This window comes from Anomalospiza imberbis, chromosome 12 (genome assembly GCF_031753505.1).
Source record: "Anomalospiza imberbis isolate Cuckoo-Finch-1a 21T00152 chromosome 12, ASM3175350v1, whole genome shotgun sequence".
NCBI classification, from domain to species: Eukaryota; Metazoa; Chordata; class Aves; order Passeriformes; family Viduidae; genus Anomalospiza; species Anomalospiza imberbis.
Genome location: NC_089692.1, coordinates 16,370,563 through 16,388,862, shown reverse-complemented (window position 1 = coordinate 16,388,862; position 18,300 = coordinate 16,370,563). Strand labels below are relative to the sequence as shown.

The 18,300-nt window shown below is 39.0% G+C and overlaps 1 protein-coding gene across 2 annotated transcripts; it reads left to right on the top strand.

The window, feature by feature from the left end:
* The first annotated feature begins 53 nt into the window (after window positions 1-53).
* On the top strand, window positions 54-14,976 carry CMC2 (C-X9-C motif containing 2). Of its 2 annotated transcripts, none has more exons than XM_068203087.1 (4): window positions 54-186; window positions 6,442-6,578; window positions 10,652-10,723; window positions 12,605-14,976. In XM_068203087.1, exons 2-4 carry the CDS (start codon window positions 6,498-6,500, stop codon window positions 12,677-12,679), a joined length of 228 nt encoding a protein of 75 aa, XP_068059188.1. In that variant the 5' UTR covers window positions 54-186; window positions 6,442-6,497; the 3' UTR covers window positions 12,680-14,976. The 2 variants fall into 2 exon arrangements, with proteins under 2 accessions (XP_068059188.1, XP_068059189.1); XM_068203088.1 differs by having other exon boundaries at window positions 165-396.
* Window positions 14,977-18,300: the final 3,324 nt, after the last annotated feature.

The window sequence follows — 18,300 nt, the reverse complement described above, 5'->3', positions numbered from 1 at the left end:
CACGCCGCTCCCGCGCCCGCCTTTCGAACCGACCAATCAGACCCCGCGCCGCGCCCCGTCCATCCAATCACAGGGCTCCCCGCCTGCAGCCCCGCCCCGCTCCGGCGCCGGCGCCGTGCGCGCTCTTCGCTCTGAGGCGGCTTCCGGCCGGGGCCCGCCGAGTGTCTGCGTCCGCCCCGCGCCGGGGTGAGTGAGGGCCGGCCTCGGGCAGAGCCAGCGGGAAAGGGGAAAATTCAGGAGAAGAGGGTGTATAGGGAAACCCTCCTCGCTCCTGCCGTCTTCCGTTCCAACTGTCTGGCTTTGGTGGGGGCACTGCCGAGCCCGGGCCCGCCTTCTGGGACCCTCCGCTCACAGCGCAACGTCCTCCAGAGCTCTCGGAGGGCTTTGGAAGGGCAGGTCTGAGTGGGACCACGGGTTTCTCCGTTGTGGCTGCCGTAAGCTGCTTTTCCTGTGTCTGTGTGTGTCCCGTCGCTTCTTTAAGGCCTCCCGGGAGCAGTGAGGAGCTGCGGAGCTGGTTCAGTGGGACTCCCCATGCCTTAACCTGGTAACAGCAGCTGCCCCAGCCCCTCGTACCCCATGGCAGAAACGTGTTGCAGAACCATGTTCACTTTCTGCCGAGTGCTGCCTGCCTTCCGGCACGGGATCGGTTTGCTAGAGGGGTCAGAGCCTGTGTTTTCCAACATGGAAACGTATGCTCTTTGCTCCCTTTCTCTCTGAAGGGGAAAAGCTGTTTTACAGTAAGCAGGAAGATTCTGATAGGTTCATAGAATTCTTCTTTGGGAAATAATTAAAATGGAGATGAGATGGAATGAAGCCTGGTCTGGTGGATGCAGCTGAAGTACAAGAGCAGCTGGCAAAACAGGAATTTGGCGACAGCACTTTGTCCTTATGTAACTGTAGAATGAGTTGGGTTGGAAGGGGCCTCAAAGATATCCTGTTCCAATCCCCTGCCATAGGCTGGGACACCTTCCACTGGACAGTGCTTTAGTTTTGTGCTTGTCTGAATGTTGTCATTCTTAACTGTATATTCTGCAAAGGCATAACAGGAATGGGAAGAGACAGCTTTAGTAATCTGTGATACAGTGTTGTACTGTGCATTGGTATTGGCTCTATGTTACAATAAAAATAGCCCACTAATCATGCCAAAACTCTGCTGATGTTTCTTGTATAAATACAACCTTAAATAATTGCCAGGAAGTGAAAATATCTTCTAGTGCTTTACTCAATCACCTATTTCAACCTTAAATAAAATTGTAGAAATTAGTATTCAAGTTGGTGTTCCACCTGCTCTGTTCCTTAGGATTAACACCTTCTTAATTTCTCTTGCTAAGTATGAAATCAGGTATGGTGTAGTTTCATCAGGTAATAATAGCAGGTGAGTTCATTCTGCTGCTGTGAGGGAGGTTGAACTGTTGGCAGAAAGAGGTCATGTAAAAAGAAAAAAAATATGAATCTTATTTATCAACATGAAAAAATATTATTCTTTAGGTTTGGGAAAAGTAAATGCATTCTACATCATTAAAAAGATCTCAAAGTAGACATAATTGACCCTTTTCCTGTTTCCTTTCTAGTCTTCATAGATATGTTTCTAAATTATTTTCCCCCATTCTAATAAGTAATGTTGAAAAACCAGTGCATAGTTTTAGAGACTGAAATTCAAAAAGTTGTGAGTAAATTTTGTAAGATTTAGCTAAGCTTGGTTTATTAAAGTGGGTTTTTAAATTTCTTGAAGATGCTGGAAGGTTTGGGGTCATTCTCAGTGCCTGAAGGACAGCAGCACAGAGTGACACTTGAATATCCTGGTGTGGAAGATGTTAATGATATTACTGAAAGGTAGAAACAAAGTCCTGAGTTTTGAGTTCCCTTGGGTTTTGAAATGGTGTGCATCAACTGTCATTTCTCATATCCCTGATCACCGAGTATTCAAAGCTATTTTCAGAATTCTTTGTGTAGGAAAGAACACTAGGAATGCAGGATTTCTGCTCAAGTGTCACGAATGATACCTTGAGGTAAACACCCGCCTGTTAGGTGTGGAGCTGAATTTTTTATGTTAAAAATTTGTACAATCTTAGAGCAGGATTTGAGTGAACAAAAAGTTGTTGAAATTTGTAAATATTTTTTCCAAACACCAAACAGAACAGTACTGTGTAACTGAGCATGTGAAACTCCAAATGTTTTGTATTAGTCAAGTTAGACAGTGACATTAGCTGCAAAAAGGAATGTTAAACGTGGAGAGTTAGAGTGGCTTGGGAGGAGTCGCGGGTTTGTTCCCCTCCCTGCTGTGAATCCCTGCTGTGCTTTGCACGGTCCTGCTGCCGCCTTGTGGGCGTTCTTCGGGTGTTTGCAGCAAATGTTTGTGTTCTGTGTTCTTGGTAAAGAGCTTCATCCTTAGCAGTGTAGGTGCTCAGGTGGAATTTTCATCATCAGGGTTGCTAAACAAGGATTTGCATTTCGCTTAAAGAGGTCATTTTTCTGAAAAGTGTATGAATTCGTGTGGGGTTTTTTTGTTACCATTGACCTTAGAAAGATAAAAAAAAAAAAGATTGTTCTTTTCAAATGGAAAAATAGTAAAGCTCGGTTTCAAAAATAGTCTTCTAACATGTTTCAATTAAATAAGGAGAAAGCATCTTATGGAAACAATTACCTAGATCTGAACCTTCCCTTTTTTGTTGCTCCTCAAGCATGGAAAGATTAGGCATTGGGCTAAGCAGCAAACTAAAGGAACCTAATTCGATTTTCCTTCTGCATCAGGGAACTGGTTAGTTCATATTTATGGGAGTTTCTGAGAAAAGAAAGGAACTTCCCTGGATTCCTGACATGCTGACCTCATAGTTGATTTTGAGAAGAAGTGAGAAGGTTCCGAACTCTTTGTTTCTCCACGCAGGAAGTGTGAAGAAGGAGGGAGGAGAAATTGGCAGGTGGAGAGAAATGAGCATTTTATCCTTAATTTTGGTGTCAAATATGAAATGCCCACAGTGTTTTTCCCTGCTTTTTTTGGGTCAGCTTTTGGTTTCTGCCTATTTCCTGGGTGTCTGCAGTTTTATTTGAATTCTGTAGTACATATAGGTTCTTTTTGCAATTAATAGGAAATATTTAATGTATCGAACACATGTACAGATCAATTTTCAGATTAGGGGTGAGTATCACATGTCAATAATTTATATGTTGATAACATTTAGAAAATTTGAGATGCTTAGTCTCACAGGATTGCTTACACAAGGAATTAACTCATTGTTTTTCTAAACAGAAATATTAGTATTGGAAGTTCAGTGTCATTATCAGAGAATTTTCAGCTTTAGGCTTTTGAAAAAAATCTGGTTTATGTTGGAAACCATACTGCTAGAATATCTTATATTTTCTCTACTTAAGGAGAAACCAGGCAGGATATGATACTGGAATGAGACAATTTCTTAATTATTTTTTCCCAGAAGAATAACATATATCTAGAAACTGGTTTAGGAAGTTGAAAGATTAATTATCTTTATCCATGTCCTCTACATTCAGAGACTAATAGTTTATAGAAACTGTTTATTAGAGATTAGAATAAAAATATTTATTTTTAAGGTGTTTTAACCAAATTATTGAGACACCTATGTAATGTAATTTTTATCAAGAAAGAAAAAATTGCACTGAATCTTATATCAAACACATTAAAGGGCAGAACATTTCTGTGCAAACCAGTGAAATATGTCAGTGCCATTATGTAGAGATAATTTCTTTTCTCCAAATAATCACTTCAGATATTAACATTTGCTTAGCATTCTGGAGTTCTAAAGCAATTCCTGTATTTTCTAAATATTGTTCTTTTACTTCACTTCCAGTATTTCTTGTACAGAAATTGTGTGTTTACCTTGGCATTCTTTACCCCATATTTCTGTTAGTAGTTTCCTCAGAGCAATTTATATTGCTTATTCACGATTTTTTCCTGTGATTTGTTTTGTTTTCCCAGTATTCTTTTATGTATCAATTCCCTTTGAGCTACCACCTCTGTAAAATTCTGTCCATTTGGACTTAGATTCTGGTAAGATGGCAACTTACAATTCTTGTTTTTCATTGGAATGTTGTTAAAAAGAAACTAAGGAAATCAGTGTCCTTTCTTCACACAAATTGTTGTTTCTCTTGAACATCTTTTGTCAGTCATTTCCCTCCAGCAAAAAAGATTTCAGCCTTCCCTGCTCATTTACTGACCACTGTCTAATCCCACATTTCTAAACATCAGTTTAATATTGAGCCCTGGGAACACTGCTCTGTCCTAACTTCAGAAGTGCTTAAAGCCTCCAGGGGAGCTCGGAAAGATGTTTTATTACTTAGTCCATCACATCCTACAAGAACTGAGTGCTAAAACTTGAAAGTTCTAATACTGAATGCTATTTGAAGATTTCAGGAGTGCTGATCTATGAACTGGTGTGACAGTTAAGACCTTTGATTTGTAGCATCTATTCTACAAGAGGGGCCATTGGAAAATCCCTTGGAGTTGTTAGAAGGCTTTTAACCTAAAATGTGCACCATCACCTCTGCTTGTGGCATTGGTGGCTTTCATCCACGGTCTGAGAATACTTTTGCAAACAATGGCAGTGATTACTGTTCTTAGTTTAGAAATAATGACTCTTTCCTTGAAATGCTCCATTTGACTTGATGTGCATTCCCTGTTTCATTAGGACACTGCTCTGGCTTTCTCCTGAGACTGCCAGCTCAGATGACAGTTTTAGGAGGCGCAGGCAGAGGCTGAATGATGAAGAGGTTTAATAATCATCTGGGTTCACACATGTTAAAGTAACACACAGCCACTGAGCTGGTCACCCTCTCAGGGGAATGCTAACTCCAGAGCTATCAAAAAAGCTCTACTGATAAATTTAAAACATATTGACTTTGTGTGACATGCAATCAAAAGCTGGTGGCAATAACACAGCAGGGTTCTTAATCAGTTTGCTGTTACAGTCGTGCTCCTGCTGTCATATTTCTAAAGATTCATTTGTTAATTTGCTGGAAAGAATGCTTAAGCAACTTGTACAGTTTCCAACAACTTCTGTGCTAAAAGTAAATGTAGTGTAATATTAGACTTCAGATAGTATGGGGGAAGGTTTTTGGAAGAGATCACTACAATACTATGTGGAACATATTCTCATGGTTCTCAAGTGGCTTTTAAATGTTTGGATTTTAAAAATTAAGTTTGCTTGTGGGAATCTAACTCTTGTTAAGCTGAACACATAATGGGAAGTACTGGATATATGAGTGTACGTGGCTCTTTAAGCTGAATATATTCCTTGAGCATTCTAGGAGTAGTAGTGGAGATTGTAACTGTCAGCCCTGCAGCTGAATTTTGGGATTTTGCAATAGTAAAATCTGACCATTGGCTACTTCTATTTGTCCACTGTCTAGCAGGAGTGTTAAGACAGTGATGGCTGCTTAGTACAAGTTGTAGTGGTGTCTGCCTGGTGTATTGCAACTAGAAAGGTGATCCCTTTGGGAGAAGGAGAAATAACAAAATACTAAGCAAACAAACAAACAAACAGGCATCTCTCTAACTCAGTGGCAGTATGCGCCACAAAAATAAAATTTTACCAAGATGAGCCCATTTGTCCTGGTATGAGCTGGACTTCTGTCCTCCCCTTCTTGGTGATCTTCCTGAACAAAGATGTCATCTTCCTTCAGCCACTGTCATATGATGCTTTCAATCAATTTCAACTAAAGAACTTGCTCCCTCCCCACAGAACCCTGCAGGAAGGGGTGTGCCCCTTTAGTGTTTGAGAGAGAAAATATGAGGGAAACCTAAGTGCTTCCTTCCACTATGTGATGGAGAGGGGGATTCATGTAGGAGACCAGTCCCATTGCTTTTCAAAGAAGCAAAGCGAAAGAGCAAGAGGCAACGTCATGGAGTTGCAAGAAGGGACATTTCAATTCTTAATGATTTAAAAAAAATATCAATGCTCTTTTGATGAAGTGATTAAGTACTGGTTTTTAAAGCATCACCAATGGCTGGATTAGGATTTTTTTTTAAGTGTATAGATAGCTAAAAAAAAATGCCAGTTCTCAGAGTGCTGTAATGGAATAGCATTATGCTTCCTGTTGTAATCTTTGTAAAAGGTAGAAACAAAACCATATACACTTAACATTTTAAAGCAAGAAAACACAAAATTGAAGTAGGAAGGTGAAAAGAGAATCTGGAGTTCAAGAAGGATTAATGCTGCTAGGGAGTCCCTGAAAATTAAAATCTCAGCTGTGTGTTTATGTCCATGATAGCAAAGAATATAAACTTCTAGTTGATCGTTAACATTTGGGTTGTGTAGAAGATCAGACGTGCTGGATTTAATGACTGTAACAGTGTAATAGAAATTATATGCATTAAATGTATTTTGATCTCAAATATTGTTAAAATAACACAGTGATAATACCTTATGTGTTAAATCAGTCTTGCAAGTGACACTATTTTAATGTTGGCAGGTGGAAATTTTCTCAGATTCTTGTCCTTGTGCTACTAAAATCATCCCTAACTAAAGATGCATCCAGACCTGTCTCCTCATCTGCACACTGAAGAGTGTAACCTAATTATCAGTCTGCTCAAGAAGTGTCACAAGGAGGTAAGAAGTGTTGAGCAGAGAAAAGAGTGGGTGGATTGGGGAAATGAGTGTCAGGTAAATTAGTGGTGATATTATATGATCATGGAGAGAAAACCCTCCTCTAGGCAGAACAGCCACAAAATATATAGCTGGTGTGTTTTCACTGAAGAGCTGTCTGATGACTGCATGTAAAACCATGCCAGTGATTTATTTAGGATATACAACATACATTAAAATTTTCTGTGCTACAGCTTAACACTTAGGGACCTATTTTAAGAACTGAAATAACTTCTACATCTCTTAGCACTGTGTACCCCTCAAAAAGCAATAATAAAATCGGCTTCAAATGCCCTCTTTTTGTGTGCTCACAGCATGTCCATATTCCAGCTGTCCCTGGGGCAGATGCTTCAGTGTGGTTAGAAGCAGATGTGTTGATGGGGATCCCAACAGCCACATGCCTGATGTTCAGTGCTTGGAGCTAATTGGGAATTACTACTTGACTTCCATCTTCTTACTAGCTACCTACTCAAGGATGTGAAATGCTAAGTTGTCTTCAGGCTTCTCCACGCTCTTCATTGCTTCAATATTATGGAATTGTCATCATACTTTTTTAAAAGCCTTTTAAAAAATTTGCTTTTCTACATCTTCTGCATCTCTAGATGTAGAAGATTTGGCCCCTGCATTGAAGACTTTCTGCAGCATCATTGCAATGTTAATTATTTTCCCAGTATATTGTAAACAGATGTTCTGCAGAGATAATCATATGGTATTAGTGCATAAAAAATTAAATTTCATTGTTTTTACTGGGATAAAAATACATTTCAATATTCACTGTGAATGTGAAAACTCTTGATTTACACCACTACATGCAATCTACAATATTTTCACCTCCATGGTTAGTTGTGATGGTGATCCTTTTTTCTAATGCAGTTGGATTCTAAGACAATACAAATGTTAGCTTTAATGTTTTGAACAGAATTGTAAATTTTTCTTTTCAAAAGCCATTGCAGGATGAGAAACAAGGCTGATAATTCACAAAATGTGAGAGAAGACATTTTATCTGAAAGATGATAAATAACATTTTTGCAAGATTTTAACATAGCTAAAGTAACATATTAAAAAACATTTTCAGCACCACACTTTGTTATGCTTTTTAAATTACAGCAATGAAGGGAGCAGAGTTTTTAATACTAAAATTCATTTGCAGGGAGTATATTTTACTGGTTTTCTTCAGCAACATGTAATTTGTTTTGTTGGCACTTGGAGTTCAGTATCTTGAAACATAAGCACCCTGCAGTCTGTTGATACCATCTCATAGGTGGTACTTCCCATTCCACTGTTCCTGTACAAAACATCTCCAAGCTTTAAAACTAAAAGTTGAATTAAATGTAGGACTTACACTTTTCTTCCAAGTTGAGAAATTTTAATTTGCCTAAAAATGCTTTAGGTAGTTTGAGAGATCGTAGAAAATTTTTTCCTTTCATTTTTTAGTTTATTTTTTTGCAACAACTTTAATGTTACAATGTAAATAAATGTTCTGTAGCTAGAATTTAGTGAGAAGACTACACGTGCATTATCTACTGTAGTACCAAAAGGATTGCCAAATGACCATCAGTTAGGAGAATAGGCAGCATGTAAGCAATATAAAGTGAAAGTGTATTAATTATTTTTTCATAATTGTGAAAGCAAATCCAATTAGGAAAGAAAATACATTCAGATTTGTCCTGCATACATAGAGGGGCTTTTTGTGCTTTGAGTAGGAATGTAGCAGAATTCATTTACTGCTTGCAAGTAATGAATGGTTGACTGGCTTTTTGTTTGTGGTTTGATTTTCTTTTGTTTTAAATGAATATGAAGATAGAAGTATCATGGACTTGTGTGATGTAGCTTATTAGACTGCCTTGAGAACTGGAACTAAAGGCTGCACTTGAACTCCTTGGCAGCAAAGGAATCTATTGTCAATCTGACTTATGAAGGCACTGGGGGCAGCAATAATAGTCATGCACAGAATTATATTCTCTTGGTTTTGTTTGAAGTTGATCTTTGCATGAAGGGGAATTACTTTTGTCAGTCTTGTGCTCAGCTGGGAGAGGATGTTTGTGCTGGCAGTTTCAGAGAAAGGGTGAGGATGACTTTTTCACACTCAGTTGAAAGGGAGCAATACTTTTTCATTTCAAATTCAATGGGAATGTACTGAAATATTCTTTTTAAATTGAACTCACTGAATTCTGAAGTCAGTGATATTAATGAGTTATTGGTGACTACGTGCTGTTTTCTTAAAATGCCAAAATGTCCTAAGAACCTTAATCTGCAATTTAAATTGCCATTCCTGAGGGATGAAAAGCAGTATTTTTTAATTGGGTGTCCATTTTCATAACAGTCAATTTGATTTACTTTATCCCTAATCTAGAACCTGCCCTGTATACCAAGTTTTGTATCAAGTGAGGAGAGGTTAATGGGATTCCTATTTGATGTCACTTATTTTTTTAATAATTCCACTCTAGTGCCAAGTATGTGCTATAAATAGACAAATTTTTATAGGTAGCAGCTCAAAGAAATGTGTATTGTCTTGCAGTTGTATCACTGTAATAGGTGTAATAGCTATTTTTGAGAGACTGATTCTTTGTTTCCCTTATAATCTCAGCCAAGAAGTTGGCATTTTAGGAATCTGGCTAAATAAACATAGATTAAACCCACTGTATGCACTACTCAGAGTGGAGTTAGCTTGAAATGTGAGTGTTCACCTTGAAATTTAACATGCAGGTATGCAAGTAGAATACAAAATTAAATCTGTATTAGCTGGAATGAAAATGTAAAACAAGATCAGTGTGCAGTAAAGTGACAGCTTGTTCTGTGCAACTGTTTCAGTCATCTGATACCCTTTATAAATCACAGAAGTATAAACAAGCTAATTGTAGCACTGCTATAGTAAAGTGTTTGTCATAAACTTTATTAACCCACTCCTACTTCAGTTGTGTTCTATTGGATGAGATCTTGTTCACTGTTTGAATCCTTAACAGTGTTCATGTATCACTTGTATGAATCCACCCAGCTGCTGGTCAGCTGTGGAAATGCACATAGGTTTCCCTCTGAAATGTGGAAGGGACTTCATTTGCATCTGTTTTGTTCTTCTTGGTCTTTTTTGTTTAAATTCATTAGTTGTCTGTAAGATTGGCTGCGTTGTCTCCATTCATTGTGTAGCTGCAAATATTTACTAAAAGCCCCACTCCTTCTGCTCTTCTAAATCACTTGGATGCTCTGCTGCCAGGTTCTGCCCTCAGATTCTGTAACATGGCACAAGCATCCCCCTGAAAAAGCAGTGCTTCTGCAGCCATGCATTCTGAGAGTGGTTTAATGTCTGGTATTATGGAATTGCTTTAGGAAATCCTGGCTAAGAGGACAGATTTTTCTGGTGAATACCATCCTGTTAGCTGTGGAGAGCCTTCATGAGGACAAGGCCTGCAGTTTTTTAGAAACTAAGGGACACTTAAATGTGCATAAGGCCCACAGCTGAGCAGTGCTGTAAAGATGGTAAATGAATCTTATTTATTAACCTCAAGATCCAGAGAGATTTTTTCATACTGGTTTTAATGTTCCAGTCAATTAAGCCTAGTGCCTGCATCTTCTGGACCAACAGCACATTCTTCATGTAGCTGGGATAATGGAGCAGTGAATCCTTTGCCTCTCTAGGTCACAAAGAAATAATGAAAACTAATGTAGGGAGGACATTGCCTCTATATCACAACCTGGAGTTCAGAATATTTATTTTTTGTGTTTTATTTAACCTAGTGTAGGATAGAGTTGTGAGACTGACTTCTAGATCAATAAAGTGTATGTTCTGCATTTAAATGATAGCTTCAGCGTCGGTGTCCTCCTTTAGTCTGGTTATGAATACCTTCAGCTTTCAGCCAGGCAGGGGTGGCTCAAGTGAGCTTCAGGAATAGCTTGAAAAAAGTTACCAAACACCACTTTTCACAAGGAAGGGAAAGGAAAAGACCAGGATATGTTGAAAAATGCAAATGAATTTAAATAAATTTAGAGCTTCAGAGGAAGAAACCTTTGAATTATAATCTTTTTTCTCCTTAACTCATCAGCACAATGTTTTGAAGTTTTTTGGCCATTGCAATGATATTGATCGTGAGATGAGGAAATGCTTAAAAAAAGAGGTAAGCAAGAAATGATAAATATTTTTAGTTAAATACTTAATAAAAAATGGGAGAGAACTAGAGTTACTTTTTACTAAGTAGTATGAATCAATAAATGTAAGCATGTTCTGCTGTGGGCACTTGAGACCAAATCTAAACTTTTAAAAATAAATTTGTCAAGGAAAACCTGGCATTAACAAATGGCATGGTGTATTTTTTGATATACAAAAATAGGCAAACACATTTTAATGAAACAAATATTGCACATAGGAACTGACACTTCACAGATTGCTTCTGACTTTCTTCTTAATTTTTTTTAGTAGTGGTATTTGCACAGAATTTAATATAAAGCAGTAATGGTCATCTCTGCAAAAGTAACACTTAAAGCTGAAATAAGTTACACTGACTGAAACTACTAATGAGTTGCTGAGTTAGGCCCTAAATGAAAATATCTGCAGATATGAAGGCATGAAGACAGACTTGAAGTGGATTAACTGTTTTAATAGGCACATTTTCAGAAGAGTGTTCTTTATGGTGGTTTTGCTTACATGACAGAACATATAAATGAATATTTCACATACCTTTTAACTTTAAACTGTACTTTCTAATTTTTACATAAATTTCACCATACTAAAAAGTATCTTTCCACATAATCTCATTATTGTTATTTTTTCTTACACTGAAACCTTTACATTAAAGGAGTTCTTGATGATTATATTTGTCTGCTTTCTTAAAATGTGCTTATATTGATATGCCATTACTAGGAAGCCCCTGAAAGTTGTTCACAAATATTGAATAGGTACAGATGTAGCTTTTAAAGATCCATTGTTCTCAGTCTACATAAAAACATGGATGGGTTATTGAAAAATTAAATATTGGCAAGGGATAAAGTTAAGCTTTCTGTAAATGTTAAGTAATGTTTTGGGTCATTATTTCAGTTATAGACCAATCAGTATAGTGGATGAAAAACTGCAAATCCTTTTCAAAATCAATTTCTTTAGCAGTTTATTACATTATATAGAGAATTGAGTATTTGTGGCTTACTTGGGTTTTATTCTTGGTACCAATTATTAAAATATTGAACAAATATATGCTCTAATCTAAGGAGAAAAATAATTTTCTTCTCATGAAATACATATCATATGATGCATTGATTTTTAATTTTTCATTTGTTTGTGCCATGAAAATGTTTCCTTTTTGTTTGCAATGAAAGAAAGGCTCTTCAAGCTTCTGCTAGTGCAGGGGCGTACTTGAAAGCATGGTGATCTTACACATGTATCTTACCTGTGAAGGCTTTCTTGATTCCATTTTACACTGGAGTCCTGCCTCTGCTGTGGTTCTTGTTTAAACCATCAAAAACCCCCACATGCCTTACCCTCATTCAATCCAAATTTGCCTTTGTTCCTTTCATCTTGGTATCCTGCTTTATCTGTGCATATAATTAATGTCCAGGATCAAAAATAGACCAAGCCTGTGATGACAAATTCATGTTTCAGAAGGCAGATGCACATTAATCAGTGTCTTGCAAAAGGAAAAGAGCCTGACCTGTGCTCTAGAATAGCACCAGTACAACTTTTTTTCCTAGTTCATGTGTGTAGCTGTTGTATGTTAGATCACTGTATAATTAATATTCTTTATTAGAATGTTCTAATACTTTTTAGCTTAATAACCTCAAACTTAGAAACCTGTATTTTAATGGAATAAATGTTAATTTCAAAGTTAAAATGTTAATTTCAGAGTAAAAATGAACCTATATCTAGATATTAACAAGAGCTGTATTTCTAATGCATCAGTCAAACATATTGTTTGTGTTCCTGGGTAAAAATGCTTCTGCAGTTTTAAATTTGACATATCTGTTTAATGGGAACAGCTGATCTATTAATTTCCTTATCTGTCTTCCAGTTTGAAGAAAAAAGGCGCAGAAACCGGGAGAAACGACAGAGGATAATAAATGCTCACAAAGCCTCAGAGAAGTGAGCTGTGCTGTGGCTGGACAGCTGCAGCTCCACAGGGATATTCACTTGCAAGCTGACAGAATACTTGTGTGTCATCACCAGTGTCCAGCCTGTGGTTTGTGAAATGGTGACAAAATAAATGCATCTAATACGTATTCATTCCCAACAAGGCAAACAATGCGAAAAAATAAATACCATACATGGCTCACAACCTAACTTAATTTTTGACCTCTGAAAGAAAGCTACGGTGGCAAGTCTGTTCTGGCACTTTTATGATTGTTAACTAATGAGAATTGGTGTGTGTGAGGTACTATGTGTTCAGGGCAGCTGTGTTCCCCACTTTGTACTGAGTTGCATTTATTTCCTTGTGTTTAGCAGTTTCTCTTTCATATCCTGGGTTTTGTAGGGGTTTTTTGTTTTGTTTTTCAATGCAGAACACTAAATTACTTTTTTCATCACTTTTTGTAGTGTAATGATAACACTTCTTAAATGGATTAGGAAAAAGAAATTTTAAACAGATGTGGCTTGAAATTGGAAATTGCCTATCAAGGAATAATTGGAGTTCTAGTATTTTTATTGGAGCTAAAAGGATGAAGCTACTGTCTTCAGCTGAGAAGATTACAAATCCTCCCTGCCAACCATATGTACAGTGTAGACTGTTGTAAGACAATTTGTTCATCATACCCAAAACAAGCGGCTTTAGAAATTCAGAATGGAACATTTCCAGAGATTTACAAAGCTTCCCCTTGATTTTTGTTGAGTGCAATCAATGTGTGCTGAGTGATTTTTGAAGAGGAGTGCTGCCAAAAATATAAGCTGAAGTTCTTCCATTTTCTCTGGTACAAAAGTAAAGTCCCATTATGACTGTTGAGGTTGAAGCAAAGCTGATACTGAAGTGTAACTTTCTCTGGCAAGTCAATGTGTATTGTGTGACCAAGTTGCCTTGTAAGCCTATAAAAGGTGTTTATTTTCCATCAAACTGCTGAAAGCCCAGAACACGTCTAAGAATTCAGAAGATTTGATACCAAAACATACACTGGTTTGTCCACTGATGGAGCTGCTTCTCTGTGTGTCTGCTGGATTCGCCTTATTTTTAAATAATGACTCTGTTCTGCCTAGCAGCAAAATACTTTTTAAAAATTATATTGTTGAGCCAAATACACAAAGTCTCTAGAAAGCTTTTGGAAAAAAGGTGCCTATTCTACAGAGAATTACATGGTTTGTTGTAAGAACCATTGTTGATACTCAATCTTGAAATTGGCACATGCCCCTATTTTTGGAAGACAATGGTATTTTGTGAGCTTTTTTGAAGGGTGAATTTGATAGAATAATTTTAGTTATTTTTCAGTACCTGGATGGACCAAATTAAATTGTTAAAATTAAACCACCGATATTTTCAGTGAAAGCTCCAAGCAAAGCTGAAGCAATTATTTCTGCATCTTGACATGCTGTTTGTTTCTTAGAACAAGTAAATGATGCACTGTTTGAATTAATACTTGAATGGTTGGAAATGGTGCAGCCTTTATTGGTACTTTTCAGAGGATTTTGAAAGAGTACTTTGTAGTGAACTCCCCTATCTGGGAACTCTGCATCCGTGATACTTCTTCCATTTGAGATGACACAACCTACTTCAGGCAAGCTCCTAAGTAGGATTTGTAGCCTTTAAGTAATAAATAAATAAATAGAGAATTGTTCCAGAGATTAGGTTGAGAAGCTGATATCTGAGTGCAGAAGCACTGAAGCTTTTGTTTCTTTAATCAGCTTCTGTGAGTCCCAATCTTTCACAAAGCAACAAAAAGGAAACCAAGAGCCACTTAACATAGCTCATTAGTCAGAATCATGTTTGCAAAGATCAATGTGCTTAGTGAATGAAAGACCAAATGGCACACACAATTGCCATTGATACTTTTAACTACATTTATTTATAAATCTATTTTACAGATCAGCTTTGTTTACCTAGTGAAAGTCTGAACATGGTCTTCCTTCTGTTTCTCTTTGCTAATTGCCCACTAGTAGTGTGATATAAGAGTGTCCATTGATTCCTGTGGGTTTTGTTCCTTTTGTTTGACAGAGAGTTCATGTTGCTAATTTGATCTTGAAGCTGAAAAACACTGGTGTAAAAATACTGATGATTTATCTGACAGAGAAAGGGGCAAGAGTGAAATACTAAATGCGGATTTTTTTTTCTCATTCCTAAAGCGAGCTTGGGTGAAATAAACCTTTTCTCTACAGACTTTGAAGACAGTTTATTGCAATGTCATTTGTCCATAGGAGCATTTTACCCATTGTTCTTTCTGACAGTGTATTTGAGAGAGAAAAGAAATTTCATGTAATTTGTGTTGAATTGCGTGTGAGAAGCTCATTGTTTCATGTCAGAAAGTGAAGAAGGAGGAAACAGAAAGGGCAAGTGGCAGCTCTGGCCATAGTGGTGAGGATTTTGCATATTGAAGTGCCATAAAAGTCTAGGATACATGGACAGGAGGAGGACAGAGCAAAGGGAATTATAACTGTCCAGTAAAATCCCTTCAGTTTTACCAGAAACACCTGGTAACACTATTGGTACTGTACTTTCTCTTGCTGGAAAACTAAATGACGTTATGTTTTCCTTAAATTTTTTTTTTAAATTTATTTTTTAGTAGAAGGAAAAATATTCTGCTGAATAGCAGCAGCACAGTGTAAGAACAAGCGAGTGAGTTCTTGCTTGGGTGTTAATTTCTTTATACAACAGGGCTTGTCTCCTGTTGAGCTGCAGTGCTGAGTGTTAATATATTATGAATGTACCACTTGTCTTTCCCTGTAAACTTTAGTTGGTAACATCCTCAAGGAATTATGTCCTTTGTTGCTGATACAGACAGTCTGTAGTTTCTAGACCTTGAAGCAAAGCCTTGATTTAGTTGAGCTGACTGTACAGTTTGGGAGAGAGCTAGTCCTGTGAGTTAGTTATTCCCTCTGTTACTGGAAATCACTGTAATGCATATTTCCAATGTGTTATGCACTTTGCTGAAGCTCCACACCGCATGTATAAAGTGTATCCAACAGCCAGGCATTCCTGAATTTGGCACTGCCCATGCTTTAAAAATTTCATGACAACTAATACAATTTTTTCTGATATAAATGAAAACACACTTCTGTGGAATACCTAAAAGGATTTGAACAACTGGAAAACTGATACCAGATTCTGATAGTTGAGTTAAAAATGAATTATTAACATTAGTGCTTAAGCAAAGGAGATTCTCTGCCTGGACAGCATAATGGATTTTAGTGCTGCAACTTATGATACACATTGAGTTTTATTAACATGGACTAGAATGGAGTATCAGCAAATCTTAGTGGTCCCATTAGATTGTTTCTTTTACAGGCTCAGTGATAACCATGCTGCTCATCAACAGAACCTGCCTTGCAGTACATGAAGGTCTTCTAATAAACCTGAAGGTGAATAGTAGATTCACATCATGTTCCCCAAACCTACTTAAATTGGTGTGTAGCAAAAAATATATCAATGAGAACAAAATATATATTTAGCTTGAAAATGGTTCTTGTGGACCATCATGCTTTAAAGTTATTCTTTTGAACTCTTTGGTGACATTTTAAAGGCTGGGAACTTTCATGTGGAGCTATTGCTTTAACCAGTGAGACTTTTATTGGTATTTTAATGTAGATCCTTAGATAAAACAAGATACACTTCAAAGATATAAGTGAACAGAAAAATCTTTTGGGACAGTAATTACCTGGAAAGATGTTACTGATGGCTTGACGGAACTCATTGCCAGCACAGACATCAGCCATCCAGAACACGGAGATTCGTTTCAGCTTGGCAAAAGCATCAAATACCTTGAAGAGTATGGGTATGTGTGGCTAAGTTCCAGGAGCGCTGATACGACCATGTAATCCCCAACACTGAGGTGCTGAGAGCAAAGGACGTGTTTTGTTCACATGACATTAGCGGTCTAATTTTTACAAAAACCTTTGATTGGAAACTATTCATGACCTTTGCTGCCAGCAGCCCGACGCTTGAGTTGTTCGGCTTGAAGTGAACCTGATTTCCCCTGCAGCCCCGGGCTGAGGCGGCTGCTCCCCGCGCTGGCATCACCGCGCTCCGGCTGTGCCGCGATGCCGGCGGAGACTGCGGCTCCGTCCCGGCAGTGCCACTGGGAAACCCTTCCTTACAGACTGCCAGGAAGAACATGGGGAATGTTTTGGTATTTTTCCCGAGGGCTGGCAGAACCGCTCGCTGTCAGCCGACACACACCGGACGTGATCGTGCCCAGACCGGGGCGGCGGCCGGTTCGGAGCTGCACAGGGCGGCCTGCGCTGTCTCCCGGGGCCAGCCGGCAGCGCTTGGCGCCGCGGGATCACCGCGATCGGCAGCGCCGTCTCCACTCGCCGCCTGGCAGCCGGGAACGTCGCCAGGCTCGGCGGCCACGACCCGGCGTCCCGTAGCCCGTAGCCCGGATCCCGTTCTCCTCACGCCGCATCCCGTCCCGCACCCCGCGCTGCGGGCCTCGGCAGCGCCGCCCAGCGGCCGCTCCGTCCCGCGGGAGGCGGTGGCCTTCCCGCCGCGCGGGCGGGGCTCCCTCAGGCCGCGCCGCCATGTTGGCGGGGCCCCGGGTGCTGCTTTTGCCGCAGCCCTGCGGTGTTGAGATACTGGTCTGTGCCCGGGTACTCGTGCTGTGCTAAGGAATGGCCTCAGCCCCTGTAAAAACCGGGTGCTGGTGTCGTGCCATTGCACCTGGATTCTGTGCGGCCCAACCACGCTGTCTGCCTCAGGTGAAACAACATCCACACTTTTCCCTCATGGGCCTAAAGTTGTCACATCTGACCCCCGTGCTCTGACATACTCTGGGGATGCTGCTGATTGCTCGTTGATGCTGAATTCTCTTGTACAATCCTACTTGTGTTTATCACCCAATTCTTTTATTTATTTAAGTCAAGTCCATGCTGTGCTCAGAACGGTTCTGTTGAAATGAGCAAACGTGGTTGGACTTTGCTATGCCCAGCACTGAGCAAGGCTCTGGCACAGGGCCCCATGTGGTGCCACAAAACAGAGCAGGGATTGGCGCTGACAGTACCAAAAAGTCGTCCCTATGGTGTTTGGTAGGATTAGAGGACTACACCTCAGTCTCTTCCACCCCTGGATTGGTAGTTACAGCTATAAGAGATATTTTAGAAGCACCTATGGTGTGCCTTAAGGCAGGCATTCCTGTTTTCCAGAGTTCAGCAGGATGTTGGAACTGGCTGATGCACCTGGCTCTGGAAGCAGCCATGAATAAAAGATCATCCTCAAAGACAACTGGCATGGATGAAGGTTTGATTTATTAGTGATTCATTTTGTGTAGCATAATGGTTGGTTTGTCACTTGCTCTGGGTATTCTGTAATATTGTAATTATTTATCCAGTGGCACCTTAGACCACGCATGCAATGCACAAAATAATCCACCTCAGCTGTCTCTGTTAATTTAAAACTGCAGCTTTTAATTCTTAACTTTCCTGTAGCTTTCAGAGCTTTCAGAGCTGCATATTTGTGTGGCTTATTTAGCTGTGTTTTGGTTTGGTTCATATTCTAACATTCCTGGTAATGAATATATAAAGTACTTTGTGTCTAAGTGGCATTAGTTAGACAGCTGCGGTTACAAACAGCCCACA

Excerpts from the sequence above, each read along its gene's own strand:
- CMC2 (XM_068203087.1), top strand. The coding sequence starts at position 6,498 with ATGCATCCAGACCTGTCTCCTCATCTGCACACTGAAGAGTGTAACCTA. Across the intron at positions 6,579-10,651 it reads TCAAGAAGTGTCACAAGGAG|CACAATGTTTTGAAGTTTTT; the intron begins GTAAGAAGTGTT and ends TTAACTCATCAG. Across the intron at positions 10,724-12,604 it reads GGAAATGCTTAAAAAAAGAG|TTTGAAGAAAAAAGGCGCAG; the intron begins GTAAGCAAGAAA and ends TCTGTCTTCCAG.